Genomic DNA, 15,454 nt, shown 5'->3' with positions numbered 1-15,454 from the left:
CACTAACTTATGTGCCATCTTTGCATGACTGACTGTTGAACTTTCTCATTTCCCTGCTTATTCTAAATCCTAAATCACGCCTCTCACCTTGATAGTACAAAAAGGAGAGATGTTCCAATAAGTTGGTATACTTTGACAGCCAATTTAGACCCAGGAATGGCGATAACGAGACAAAACGACCCTTGGTTCCACCCACCCATGTTTTTTTTGTGAGGATTATGAGTAATTCTTCATCTAAATGAAAATATATATTAGCATGCCAGCAGTCGGCATCCTATAAACAGCAGAACTTGTACAGTAAGTGATGTTTTATTATGTTTGTTGGCTCTCAAGAAGTCTGCAGTGAGTAATAATCAGTGTTGTTTTTAAATTAATGCGCCACCTAAGATTAAAATGAGCAAAATACGTAAATGTTATGTTTGTGTGCCCATTACTACATTGCATATATATGTATATAAAACCTTAATGAAGGAGTTTGCATTGTTTTATAGGCAGAATAGACTAACTACCATAGGCTCCATTGTATGTATTTACTATTTAGAATGCATTAAAAAATACATGTGTTTCATAATGGTTGTGAATGATAGGCAAAATTGCAAAAAAAAAATAAAAAAATTAAAAAGTGGAGTTCCCCTTCAAGTCATTTAGCAGTTGTACAATTGTAAAATGTCAGTGTTGAATGGACCAGCGGTTCTCAATGATGTACCCCCTGTGAATTTTTTTTTAATTCAAGTACCCCCTAATCAGAGCAAGGCATTTTTGGTTGAAAAAAAGAGATAAAGAAGTAAAATACAGCACTATGTCATCAGTTTCTGATTTATTAAATTGTATAACAGTGCAAAATATTGCTCATTTGTAGTGGTCTTTCTTGAACTATTTGGAAAAAAAGATATAAAAATAACCAAAAACTTGTTGAAAAATAAACAAGTGATTCAATTATGAATAAAGATTTCCACGCATACCTTCAAGTACCCTCATTTGAGAACCACTGGAATAGACAAGTTGTTGTCGAGTTGGGAAAAAAGTGCGAACACACCCTGAGAAATATTTTTCAGTCCTCACAGCAAGTAAGAGAATATTTTATGAAGGGTTATTAGCACCATCTTGGTAATGTGTGCACACCTTACATATCTTCTGCCTCTATGAAATATAAGACAGTGGTTTTAATGTAAACTTCCTTATACCAAACTTTTAAAAAAGTTCGATTTTTTTTTTTCATTTTACAAAGAATCATTATATATTTCTCCAGCTAAATAAATTAAGTAATATATAATAATAAAGTTCCTGTAATGAGCATGCTATATGTTTATTCCCTCCAGAGGTCACATGACAAACTTTGAATTGATTTGTGGTCAACGCCGATTAAGGAGTAGTAAAAAAAAAAAAAAAAATGTCTTTCAAATACAGGGGTCGGGAACCTTTTTGGCTGAGAGAGCCATACAAGCCAAATATTTTAAAAAGTATTCCCGTGAGAGCCATAAAATATATTTTTTAGACTGAATACAACTAAATGCGTGCATTTTTAAGTAAGACCAACATTTTTAGTGTATAATAAGTATGTTATTATTTTTAATAACATTGTTATTCTGAAGCTAACCAACAATAAATAATATACTTCTTACCATTAATGCGACTTCTTGAACAGGTGCGGTAGAAACCGGATGGATGGATTAAAATGCATGAACGTTATTTTTGACACTTTGATCACCAACGGAATTATTCATTACTTACCGTGTTGAGCAAAGTCAGCTAAGATTTATCTGAGAGCCAGATGCAGTCATCAAAAGAGCCACATCTGGCTCTAGAGCCATAGGTTCCCTACACCTGCTCTAATATAAATATCCGTCATTTCATTTAAAGAAGCTGAACCACAACTCGTCAGAGGATTTACCTGATTGTGCGACAAATTCCATGTCACGCATGGAAGGTAATAAGACATAAACCACCAAAAGCTATATCAACAATTGTAACAATAATTACATATTCTATGAGCAATGTAGTGAGGTTATAGATACTGTACTAAAGGTTGTGTACTCTTACTATCCTTACATAATGGAATTATTTTAAGTTTTTTTTTTTTACTATTTAAATGGTAAAACTTGACAATGAAGTGATACAATTGACATGTTTCGTTACAAACTAAATATAAACAAATTAACGATCAAGCAAGCAAATTAAAACTAACAAAAACTATACACAGGTAATCTTTATGGTATGCTAATTAGTGTTTACCTTGAAGGCGGAGGGACACTGGGGGAGCGTGACCGCGCTCTATGTATTTCGGCAGAACGAGAGCAGTGGTTCGAAGACATCACCTGTTCTGGGACGGACAAAGTGGAGCTCTGGAAGTCTCTTCCATTTGGCCGGTAGTCTGCAAAAAATATTTGAGTAGAGAGAACATCAGAAATGGCTTTGGTTACAAAGAGGAAGCAGTGATATCGTGAAACCTTTTATTAGAGTTAAATACACTAGGACGGGGATTCATATGGCCCCTTTTATAGCGGTTTACTTGACACATGAAACGTGACGAATTGGGAGTTGCGCTATCCATGTCAGCCGCCAGATGGCAGTAGAGTGTTGAATATCTTACGGTGTGTTTTGTGGCAATTCCAGCTTTGACCACAGCTAAGGAGATTGGCGCTTTTCATCTACAGGTGCTTTTCATATTATTAGAATATCATGAAAAAGTTGATTTATTTCAGTAATTATATTCAGAACGTGAAACTTACATATAATATAAATTCATTACACACATAGTGATATATTTGAAATGTTTATTTCTTTAAATTTTGATGATTAGTACTGACAATTACTGAAAATCCCAAATTCAGTATCTCATAAAATTAGAATATTAGTTATGACTAGTACCAAAAAATATTTTTTAGAAATGTGGGCCAACTGAAAAGTATGAACATGGAAAGTTTCAGCATGTACGGCAATCAATACTTAGTTGCAGCTCCTTTTGCCTGAATTGCTGCAGCAATACGGCGCGGCATGGAGTCCACCAGTCTGTTGCACTCCTCAGGTGTTATGAGAGCCCAGGTTGCTTTAATAGTGGCCTTCAGCTCTTCAGCATTGTTGGGTCTGGCATCTTCCGCTTCACAATACCCCATAGGTTTTCTAAGGGGTTAAGGTCAGGTGAGTTTGCAGGCCAATCAAGAACAGGGATACCATGGTCCTTAAACCAGGTACTGGTAGATTTGGCACTGTGTTCAGGTGCCAAGTCATGTTGGAAAATGAAATCTTCACCTCCATAACATTGGTCCACAGCAGGCAACATAAAGTGTTCTAAAACTTCCTGGTAGACTGCTGCATTGACCCTAGACCTCAGGAAACACAGTGGACCAACACCAGCAGATGACATGGCACCCCAGACCATTACCGATTGTGGAAATTTGACACTGGACTTCAGGCAACGTGGATTCTGTGTCTCTCCTGTCTTCCTCCAGACTCTGGGACCTTGATTTCCAAAGGAGATACAAAATTGACTTTCATCTGAAAACATAACTTTGGACCACCCAGCAGCAGTCCAGTCCTTTTTGTCTTGAACCCAGGCGAGACGCTTTTGACGTTGTCTCTTATTCAAGAGTGGCTTTACACAAGGAATGCGACAGCTGAAGCCCATATCTTGCATACGTCGGTGCGTGGTGGTTCTTGAAGCACTGACTCCAGCTGCAGTCCACTCTTTGTGGATCTCCCCCACATTTTTGAATCGGTTTTGTTTGACAATCCTCTCCAGGGCGCGGTTATCCCTCTTGCTTGTACACTTTTTCTACCACATCTTTGTCTTCCTTTCGCCTCTCTATTAATGTGCTTGGACACAGAGCTCTGGGAACATCCAACTTCTTTGGCAATGACCTTTTGTGTCTTGCCCTCCTTCTTTAAAGTATCAATGGTCATCTTTTGGACAGTTGTCAAGTCAGCGGTCTTCCCCATGATTGTGTGTCATACAGAATCAAATCGAGAGACCATTTAAAGGCTTTTCCAGGTGTTTTGAGTTAGTTACCTAATTAGAGTGTGGCACCAGGTGTCTTCAATATCTGACCTTTTCACCATATTCTAATTTTCTGAGATGTTGAATTTAGGGTTTTCATTGGTTGTCAGCTATAATCATCTCCTTTTCGGCAAAAAACACTTGAAATGTATCAGTCTGTTTGGAATGAATGTATACATTCTACAAGTTTGACTTTCTAAATGGAATTAATGAAATAAATCAACTTTTTCATGATATTCTAATAATATGACCAGCACCTGTATATCAGCAGTAGGGCTGGGCTTTATGGCAAAAAAACATCATCTGATCTCCATTAATATATTTTTTTTTAAATATTAGAGGCAGATTGTTCCGTACAGGATTATAGCAAGTACTGTTGCATGCCTACTACTTACTACTGCAGTGTCTTGTAAGAGACATTTCCACCATGTTTAATCGTGGTAATATATGCTCACAGCTGACAACTGTCATTTTGTTCATATCTATATTTGTGTTTACTACAGGTGTAACGGTACATGTAACGCATGCTATGGTCCGTACCTCGGTTTGGGGGCCCATGTTTTGCTTCTTGTTTGGTACGTTTTGTAAAGGTAAAGTTTTTTCCTCTCAAAGTTTTTTATTTTTATTTTTGCTTGGCATCACAGAGTTAATTCTGTAGTAAACAAAGTATCATTGCTGTACTAAATTACTGTATGACTTTTATTTATACAACAATTATATAATTTGTTATAATGTGTGTGTGAATGTTGTCTGTCTATCTGTGTTGGCCCTGCGATGAGGTGGCCACTTGTCCAGGGTGTACCCCGCCTTCTTCTGCCCGGTTGTGGCTGAGATAGGCGCCAGCGCCCCCCGCGACCCCAAAAGGGAGTAAGCGGTAGAAAATGGATGGATGGATTTACAAAACATCACTTTCAAACGGTAAATTATTATTTGTATTCTTTAATGACTTGTATTAGAAAATTTCCGATAATGACTTTATTTGTTTTTAACTATTGTAGTGGCGTTCTGTATAAAAAGGACACTTTAATTTAGTGTTGTTTTGATATGTCATACATCATGCACAAAAGTGCACTCATAGCTTGTTTTAAAATGTCTCTGACAATCTTGCCCTTTCTGTTTTGGAAATAACATGAATGTTTGTGCACACTGCTTAATAACTGTTTAATAAATACAGTTTTGGTCAATTGACTTAGTTGTGATTTCCCTCTCTGCATGAACGTTTAAAATGAGATTCTATTAAGGCAGTATGAATAAGAATGTTTTAATGTAGACACATAGAATCATCATAATGGTGTGGTTACATGAATCAAGCGTTAATTCAAGGCTAAGGCTAAATATCGAGATATATATCATGTATCGTGACATGGCCTAAATATTCTGAGATATTGATAAAAGGCCATATCGCCCAGCCCTAGGTTCAAGTAAACACACGTACAAGTACAGACTAGTGTTAATATGACCGTAGTTTATTACCTGTTATGACCCCGACCCCATCTTCACAATCATAGTCTGAGATCTCACCATCGCTTATCCTCTGGGATCCTTCAAGATAAAAGTAAGAGAATAGTTGGTATTGAAAAGAGTGGAACGCGAGGTATTATTTTGTGAAATAAATTCAAGACATTACTGAAAATAATACTATTGTTGTTAAACTAAATGCCTAAATAATCAAACCCCAACAAATTAAAGACAGCAAGGGATGTTAGATCATTTATATGTGAATTATTATATTATGACTTTGCAGTAAAAAGGCGAATGCATATGTTTCATGATTACAATGACCCACACAGTTTTGTAGCAATACACACACTGCTTTTAGTATTCAGTCACAGCTATGTCAAGTAAACTAGACAAACTTAAATTGTCACAAACTATACACACTTCTAATAATCTATCATTAGGTGTTAGACTTTTATACAAACAGTAAAAAGTACAGTATTTTCCTACACCAATTATGTTAAATAATAGTCTATTACGACAAAGGATACAGAAGATGTGTAAGACAAACTATTATATTCATAATGTTTATCAAAAACAATTAATCTGCTGCGCACTTCGTCACTTTAATAGAAGGTCCACATTAAAAACACACAACCGACAAATGCAGGGCACAAACCAGACAGAGTGCTTTTCATTTGAAAGGAAAGTATTTGTGTGGGGCAATTTCACAGAGGAGAAGAAAGTAGATAGTATTTGTCAGGATTGGCGGATTGGAATTTCATATTGTCTTTTGGCACAACATTAGAATGAGGGCTTAGTACAATTTCGCAGGAAACAATTGTGGGTTGCTGGTTAGGATTCTGACAGCTTTAACAGGAAAAGATGACACACTCACAAAGAGTCAGGGGTATTTGGCTTTCGAGTAACATTTTTGGATGAAGTTGAAATGCATTCTAACCCTTTACAGTATGTATATATATATATATATATATATATATATATATATATAGCATTTAAGTCTCATCTTAAAACTCATCTGTATACTCTAGCCTTTGAGTAGACCTCCTTTTTAGACCAGTTGATCTGCCGCTTCTTTTCTTTCTCCTATGTCCCCCCCTCCCTTGTGGAGGGGGTCCGGTCCGATGACCATGGATGAAGTACTGACTGTCCAGAGTCGAGACCCAGGATGGACCGCTCGCCTGTATCGGTTGGGGACATCTCTACGCTGCTGATCCGCTTGTGATGGTTTCCTGTGGACGGGACTCTCGCTGCTGTCTTGGAGCCACTATGGATTGAACTTTCACAGTATCATGTTAGACCCGCTCGACATCCATTGCTTTCGGTCCCCTAGAGGGGGGGGGTTGCCCACATCTGAGGTCCGCTCCAAGGTTTCTCATAGTCAGCATTGTCACTGGCGTCCCACTGGATGTGAATTCTCCCTGCCCACTGGGTGTGGGTTTTCCTTGCCCTTTTGTGGGTTCTTCCGAGGATGTTGTAGTCGTAATGATTTGTGCAGTCCTTTGAGACATTTGTGATTTGGGGCTATATAAATAAACATTGATTGATATATATATATATATATATATATAGACATGCACCTGAGGATAGGTTGATTGGCAACACTAAATTGGCCCTAGTGTGTGAATGTGTGTGTGAATGTTGTCTGTCTATCTGTGTTGGCCCTGTGATGAGGTGGCGACTTGTCCAGCGTGTACTCCGCCTTCCGCCCGATTGTAGCTGAGATAGGCGCCAGTGCCCCCCGCGACCCCGAAAGGGAATAAGCGGTAGAAAATGGATGGATGGATGGATGGATATATATACACACACACACACACACACACATTTATATATATATATGTATATAAATATGTGTGTATACCTCCTCATTCAATGCGTTTATGTATATATATATATATATATATATATATATATATATATATATATATATATATATATATATATATATATATATATATATATATATATATATACACACACACACACACATTTATATATATATATATGTATATATAAATGTGTGTATATCTCCTCATTCAATGCGTTTTTTTACTTTCATGACTATTTACATTGTAGATTGTCACTGAAGGCATCACAACTATGAACTAACACATATAGAGTTAAGCAGTTCACAAAAAAAGGGGAAAAAACTAAAAACATGTTTTATATTCTAGTTTCTTCAAAATAGCCACCCTTTTCTAGGATCACTGCCTTGCACACTTTTGGCATTCTCTCGATGAGCTTCAAGAGGTAGTCACCTGAAAAATGGTTTTCACATCACAGGTGTGGCTTATCAGGGTTGATTAGTGGAATTTCTTGCTTAATCAATGGGGTTGGAACCATCAGTTGTGTTGTGAAACTTTTGGCCTGTACTGTGTGTTTTTACATATACATATTTATGTGTGGGCTTCACGGTGTGGTAGTCTGAGGTTCAATCCCGGACTCGGGTTCTTTCTGTGTGGAGTTTGCATGTCCTCCCCGTGAATGCGTGGGTTCCCTCCGGGTACTCCGGCTTCCTCCCACCTCCAAAGACATGCACCTGGGGATAGGTTGATTGGCAACACTAAATTGGCCCTAGTGTGTGAATGTGAGTGTGAATGTTGTCTGTCTATCTGTGTTGGCCCTGCGATGAGGTGGCGACTTGTCCAGGGTGTACCCTGCCTTCCGCCCGATTGTAGCTGAGATAGGCGCCAGCGCCCCCCGCTACCCCGAACGGGAATAAGCGGTATAAAATGGATGGATGGATGGATATATACATATATATATATATATTTGTATGTGTGTGTGTGTATTTATTTATATATATACTGTATGTGTGTGTGTATATATACGCACACACACACATATATACAGTATATGTGTGTATATATATATAGAATAGAAAATAATATAATATAATTGAAAGTACTTTATTGATCCCTGGGGAAAATTCAGCACCACAGTTCGCTCACAATAGACAATAATAATAATAAAAAATATATATCATATATTATATATATATATATATATATATATATAATATATGAATAGTATAAATATGGTCTACATATATTCTACATTTAAGTGCAGTCAAGGAACATATGCATTATACATTATTATATATACATTATAAATATATACATATATTATTTTATATATTTATACATACAATATATATATTGTTTGTTTTAAAACATTTTTGTTGTCCAGTTGTTCATTATTTTAGCAATTTTTGCATAGCATGAATATATATATATATATATATATATATATATATATATATATATATATATATATATATATATATATATATATATATATATATATATTACATGCAATCGGCTTTTACCCTTGGCATAGAGTGTTTATGCCAATTTGAACATTTCAAATCATGTGTAAAACTTATTGTGCATTTTAGTTTCACCTGAAAGCCAAATATCCCATCTTTTTGTGAGTAATGTTTCAATACGTTATGTCAACAAAGGACTTGCGTCTGCTACTCTGGGTGAAGAGAAGTCTAATTAGGGAAACCATCTCACTACACTGAAAGATATGAGGGAGCAGACACATGCACCCTTAATGGACAAGGGGTTAGAGAATGAAGGCACTCGAATGCATCATTCAAGAGGAGAGCAGACACTTAAATGCACCACAGCAAGGCACTGCCTGGGAGTGCAGGACCTTTACCTGAGTATGAATATGAGCCTTTGTCTGTGAAAGCAAAAGCAGTGCGGTTGAAGTGACACGCAGGTTATAGGCGTTCGCTTGATTCTCAACCAAATTAGGAGGACTTAATCCCATGTGATACTTACTCTGCAGCCGCCGCGTTGGGCTTTCTCCGTGGAGCTGCCGACGCTGTGTGTTTGGAGAGGAACGAGGAAGCGGGATGGAGGACACGTCATGTGTCTGCAACTTGTACCAGTGAGGCTCGTCATCTAGAAGCGCAGTCTCAAGCTCAATCAGGATCTACCAATATTCAGGAAAAAATAGATGGGTTTTACGCTCATCAATCCATTCATATGAATGGATTAATAACGGGCATGAAAAGTGTTTTCCTGGTTTTGTCTTGTTCTACCTCTCCCAGGAATTCGCTCTCCTCCTCCCTCACTCTGGCTTGGTCCCACAAAGTGATCTCCAACATGCGCTCCCGAAACTCCCGCCGGTGCACCGGTGAATACATAAAGGTCTGGTTCCATTTAGGCTCCAAGGATTTCTTTACTGTTTTTGTTCTCCTTTTGCTTTTGTCACTGGAGGAACAATAATTCAAACTATTTTTTATTTAGAACAAGCCACAAACACAACAGTGACACAACACAGTGCACACACTGCGAAATGTTGGGAGTAGGGATGGGTACCTTTGACATTTGAACTGGTATGATACCGGTAAAAGGGGTAAAAGTACCAGTACCAATTTTCAATACTTTTTTAACAATTTTTATTTTTTATTGGATAATATAGAAATTAGCTGATTATGATAACTGTGCTGTCCATGTGTTGTTTGTGTTTTACATTTATCAATCTCATTTGCAAGTATTATATAGTAGACATTGCATAGAGTTGCAATTCTAAGACATTAATTGGCAGTACTGCGATGAGGTGGCGACTTGTCCAGGGTGTACACCGCCTTCCGCCCGATTGTAGCTGAGATAGGCACCAGCGCCCCCCGCGATCCCAAAGGGAATAAGCGGTAGAAAATGGATGGATGGATAGTTGGCAGTAGTGTATGGACTACAATGGTTTTATGTTATGCCCTACAAAGTGTCTATGCTGTAAGTATTGTACTTACCCTTGTTGTTGGATTTTAATGTGCATCTCAGTCGTAGTTTTCATTACCAGATTTAGAGGTGTTGAAATTGCTATGTAAAATCGCTAATGCTTATCAATAGCGTGTATATGGTAAAGCCAATGTGAATTACCATTAACCTAGCCCATTTTGGAAAAGTGCAGCCTTATTTTACTATTGAGCGTTTTCACATACTTAATTTGTTGGCATGTAAAATTGCAACATTACTTAGAGCGGGGGTCTACAACTCAAATTGGGGGGCGCAAGAGTCTGGGTACAGTATTCACTTCAGAATCAGGTTTTAACCACGTGAATACATTTGTAAACCACTTCTACACTGAGTTATGGTAGGCCTTAAGTCATTATAAATGTAAAATTCAATGTAAAAATGTTATATATTGACACTGTGAGTTCCCCTGGAGATGATCTGAGACTTTGCAGCTTAAAGGGGAACTGCACCTTTTTTGGAATTTTGCCTATCATTCACAATCCTTATGTAAAACAAGTACACATATTTTTCTTTATTTGCATGCACTCTAATTAGTAAAATGGTAAATGGATTACACTTGTTTAGCGCTTTTCTACCTTCAATGTACTCAAAGCGCTTTGATGCTATTAACACATTCACCCATTCATACACACATTCACAAACTGATGGAGGGAGCCGGCATGCAAGACCCTAACCACGACCCATCAGGAGCAAGGGTGAAGTGTCTGGCCCAAGGACACAACGGACATCATTGGGTTGGCATCAATTACTGTACAAGGTCTGCTGTCACTGGGATGCCAACTGATATAATGTTGTTATGATAACAAAAAAAAAGAATTAAAATTATAAAAAAAAAAAAAAAAATTGTTATAATCCCGTTTAGATGAAGAATTACAGTTCCTCGCAAAGAAAAAAGGGAGTCTTTTCATGTATTTCTCACTATTCCCGGTTCTAAGTTGGCAGTCAAAGTGTACCACCTTGTCGGATTATGTCCTAAAACCTTCTACTATCCAGGTGAGAAGCTTTATTTATGATGTACAATATACTTCCATGAGCTCTGAAGCGAGAAAGCAACTCAACAGCCGATGACGTCAACATAGTTACACGAGCAAGTGATCATGGAGCCGCTACAAGTAGTTAGCGTTAGCGCTCATAATAACAATATCAATAACACTTGGTTAATTTTCAAGTCGTGAAATGTAAATCAAGTATTGTTGGCGATTTTTGAATGGTTATTTATTGGATTTTATGGGCGGAGTAGGTGACTTCCCATTGGCTTTATTGCAAGTGGACTTTTATCTACGTTTATTTACAAGTTAGAATGCATTAAAAAATACATTTGTTTACTTGTCTTTAACCCTTGTGTTAAAATACTGAACAGATGTTTACCTTATCCCAATGAACAACATAAAAGTGTTTGCTTGTGAGGCATTAAAAGCCACAGAATGCAACGGGTCCATCAGACCCACACACGGTGGCTGAGTAACAACAATATGAACGTTGCACAGAGAAATTTATCTGCCAGTTTCTGCATCCCACAGGGATTCTTCTTGTGTGTTTCTGCACCTGCGGTTCCCACACAAGGTTGCAACATTGTTTGTCAACACTGCCTGCTCTCATTTTCTCGCACATTTAACCCTCTGATGTTCTGTATACCTACACTCTGTCCTCCTACTGTCTAGGCCTACTATCAGTGTGTGTGTGTGTGTGTGTGTGGTACACAGAACATCAATTTCCACACTTCCAGTGGACCCGGACATCTTATATGTAATAAAAATGTGTAGGAGGAAGTGTATTGTGTGTGGTCATTAAATATGTAATCCGATATATATTCTTCACAGAAAATGAGCCAAAGTCAGTGAGTCTCAGTTTGAAAAATTCATCAATTGTATCATTTTTCTTTTACTAAAAATTGAAAACGGGTCCCACAGACCCAAACACCACACATTTCCTATTACGTGTTTTATGTAATTTGTGTGTTTGCACCATTATTGTGTTTAGTATTTTGTGGCATTTGAGAATGTCATCATTTATTTACTATTAGCCGCCCAGGGTGCGCGGGCCACAATTACCCTAAGCTGTTTAGTGAAGTGAAGTGTTATATAGCGCTTTTCTCTAGTGACTCAAAGCATTTTTACATAGTGAAACCCAATATCAAAGTTACATTTAAACCAGTGTGGGTGGCACTGGGAGTAGGTGGGTAAAGTGTCTTGCCCAAGGACACAACGGCAGTAACTAGGATGGCAGAAGCGGGGATCAAACCTGGAACCCTCAAGTTGTTGGCCACTCTACCAACCGAGCTATACCGCCCATATCCATAGTTAAGTTTAGGGCCACAAAATATGAGTTGGCCAACCGCCAATGAGTCTCACTGGTCACGTGTTTGAGACATGCCACCAAAAGGGACTTTGGATGAGTCCGCTATGAATGCTGAAGAGTTTGAGCCGCAATTTTGTCAGCACCTAGACTAGACGGAACGGAAAAAATATGGCGCCGTTAGATTCAAAGAAAATCCGTACCTGGTGTTTTTCTCAAATTTGGTACCCATCCCTAAGTATTGAATAAGTATGGTAATTGTTGTCACTATTAACATGAAAAGTAATTGGCTTTGCGCTTACCTTCTATCAGGGAGGAAGTAGATTTTAACATATGGATTCCTGGGCCGACCATCTTCCCTGGGTGGGAGGTCTTTGGCTCCCAGGATGGTGACTATTAGTTGATGGCCGACTTTGTCGTACCACAATTTGACCTGCAAGCGCAGAACAGAAACACAATTCAGTAAAAGGGATTTGTAGCAACAGTAGTGAAAATGCACAAAGGGGATAATGCAGGAGAAGACTCAAATAAATATATTTTGTTTTCACTATGTTGACGACAATATCGGGTCTTCTCCTGTATATACCCATTATGGAAAAAGATGATTAAGTCGCATGCTTTTTTTGTTTAAATTAAAATAATACTAAAAAATATGGGCAATGCTCGCATTAACACTTCTTATTAATGTCATATTCCACAAGGTCTGGGAACAAATAAATGTGTATGTCATCTAAGAAAATATCGATGTGTGTCCGTGCATGTTTAGCATGTCAACAGAAGTATGAAGTTTGGTCTGAGAATTTATCCAGTTGTGTTTCTCTTGCACAGACAAATAAACACCGTCGATAGGAACTGAATGCAATTGTCTGTGTTTCATTTCATCAAAGGTGAAGTGAAATGCTACATGAAAAAGACGCTAACATTACCAGCATGTGCTCAAGGGAAATAATACTATCCAGCGGTGAATAATGTAATAATGTCTGAGATATTGCACAAAGGGCACTGATATTGACAAATCAATCATGCGTTTTCAAGTGTAATCAAAGGTAGTAAGAGGGAAGTATGGACTCCAAAAGCAGACACTTAGAAGAAGTACAACTCTTTAACAGCGGCCTTAAAGCAATTGGATGAAATGAAAAAATATAAACCTTCTAAGCTTTTGTCCATACTTCATCAAGAATATGATTATGGGAGAGGGTCTGCGCCATCGTCTAAACTACCAGCAAACCATGCAGCGTTGATGAAAAAAAGAATAGTCAAACAAGTTGGTAGATGTGATACTACAGTTGGAGGCTTAAGATCAAGTTACCGGTATTTTTTGAATGAACTTCATTACTTTTCTCTTCAGTTTGTGCGTCTGTACACACAATTTTGCATTGTGATGTCTTGCAGGTGACACACGTTTGTAAGTTTGAAGGAAATTTTCAAAGCTTGCTAGGGTAAGATACTATGAATGGATATAACCATTCATTCCCCCTAAGAGCTTACTAAATATATTCTGTCACTGATATATTCAGTAATACCCAAATGTAAGCAATAGGGCTGTGAATCTTTGGGTGTCCCACGATTCGATTCAATATCGATTCTTGGGGTCACGATTCGATAATATATCGATTTTTTTTCGATTGAATTCGATTCTTGATTCAAAAACGATATTTTTCCGATTCAAAACGATTCTGTATTCATTCAATACATAGAATTTCAGCAAGATTTACCCTAGTCTGCTGATATGCTAGCAGAGTATTAGATTTTAAAAAAAAAAAGCTTTTATAATTGTGAAGGACAATGTTTTATCAACTGATTGCAATAATGTAAATTTGTTTGAACTATTAAACGAACCAAAAATATGACTTTTTTTTATCTTTGTGAAAACATTGGACACAGTGTGTTGTCAAGCTTATGAGATGCGATGCAAGTGTAAGCCACTGTGACACTATTGTTCTTTTTTTTAATCATTTGTCATAAATGTCTAATGATAATGTCAATGAGGGATTTTTAATCACTGCTATGCTGAAATTATAAGTAATATTGATACTGTTGTTGATAATATTCATTTTTGTTTCACTACTTTTGGTTTGTTCTGTGTCGTGTTTGTGTCTTCTCTCAATTGCTCTGTTTATTGCAGTTCTGAGTGTTGCTGGGTCAGGTTTGGTTTTGGAATTGGATTGCATTGTTATGGTATTGCTGTGTATTGTTTTGTTGGATTGATAAAAAAAAAAAAATAGATTTTTTAAAAATGAGAATCGATTCTGAATCCCACAACGTATTCGAATCGATTTTTTCCCACACCCCTAGTAAACAATGTAGTAGATGGGAACATTTGCAATTTTATAGAGTAGCGGTGTCCCGATACAATTTTTTCACTTCTGATACGATACCGATATTTAAGCCTTGAGCACTGGCCAATACCGATATTGATCCGATATGATATAAGCACAAATCAAACATACTTTTATATTTTTTGTAGTGTGAAATGTTAGAAAAAGGCTTGAAAAAAGTGAAATTACTCAAACTGAGAACAATGGTCGGTATGAAACACATTAACCTACCGTATATCGTATTTTTCGTAGTTTGGCCGGGGGTGCGACTTATACTCAGGTGCGACTTATGTGTGAAATGATTAACACATTACCGTAAAATATCAAATAATATTATTTAGCTCATTCACGTAAGAGACTAGACGTATAAGATTTCATCGGACTTAGCAATTAGGAGTGACAGATTGTTTGGTAAACTTATAGCATGTTCTCTATGTTATAGTTATTTGAATGTTACCATAACAACCAACGTTCTCAGTTGGTTATTTATGCGTCATATAACGTTCACTTATTCAGCCTGTTGTTCACTATTCTTTAATTATTTTAAATTACCTTTCAAATGTCTATTCTTGGTGTTGGGTTTTATCAAATAAATGTCTCCAAAAAATGCAACTTAT

General features: G+C 37.2%; 1 protein-coding gene across 28 annotated transcripts in view; it reads right to left on the bottom strand.

The window, feature by feature from the left end:
• rims2a (regulating synaptic membrane exocytosis 2a) overlaps positions 1-15,454 on the bottom strand; it is a 469,036-nt gene that overhangs the window by 157,625 nt on the left and 295,957 nt on the right. For 18 of the 28 annotated variants that reach the window (XM_061916464.1, XM_061916454.1, XM_061916457.1 and 15 more), the window contains 6 exons: positions 12,822-12,952; positions 9,507-9,678; positions 9,244-9,397; positions 9,119-9,142; positions 5,468-5,536; positions 2,233-2,371 (listed from right to left, as the gene is read on the bottom strand). In XM_061916464.1, coding sequence (XP_061772448.1) covers positions 2,233-2,371; positions 5,468-5,536; positions 9,119-9,142; positions 9,244-9,397; positions 9,507-9,678; positions 12,822-12,952 — 689 coding nt within the window. The remainder of the gene's footprint in view (positions 1-2,232; positions 2,372-5,467; positions 5,537-9,118; positions 9,143-9,243; positions 9,398-9,506; positions 9,679-12,821; positions 12,953-15,454) is intronic. The other 10 variants (XM_061916465.1, XM_061916456.1, XM_061916461.1 and 7 more) reach the window with 1 other exon arrangement.

Source organism: Nerophis ophidion, linkage group LG11 (assembly GCF_033978795.1).
Source record: "Nerophis ophidion isolate RoL-2023_Sa linkage group LG11, RoL_Noph_v1.0, whole genome shotgun sequence".
Taxonomy (NCBI): Eukaryota; Metazoa; Chordata; class Actinopteri; order Syngnathiformes; family Syngnathidae; genus Nerophis; species Nerophis ophidion.
This window is presented reverse-complemented; position numbering and strand designations above follow the sequence as displayed.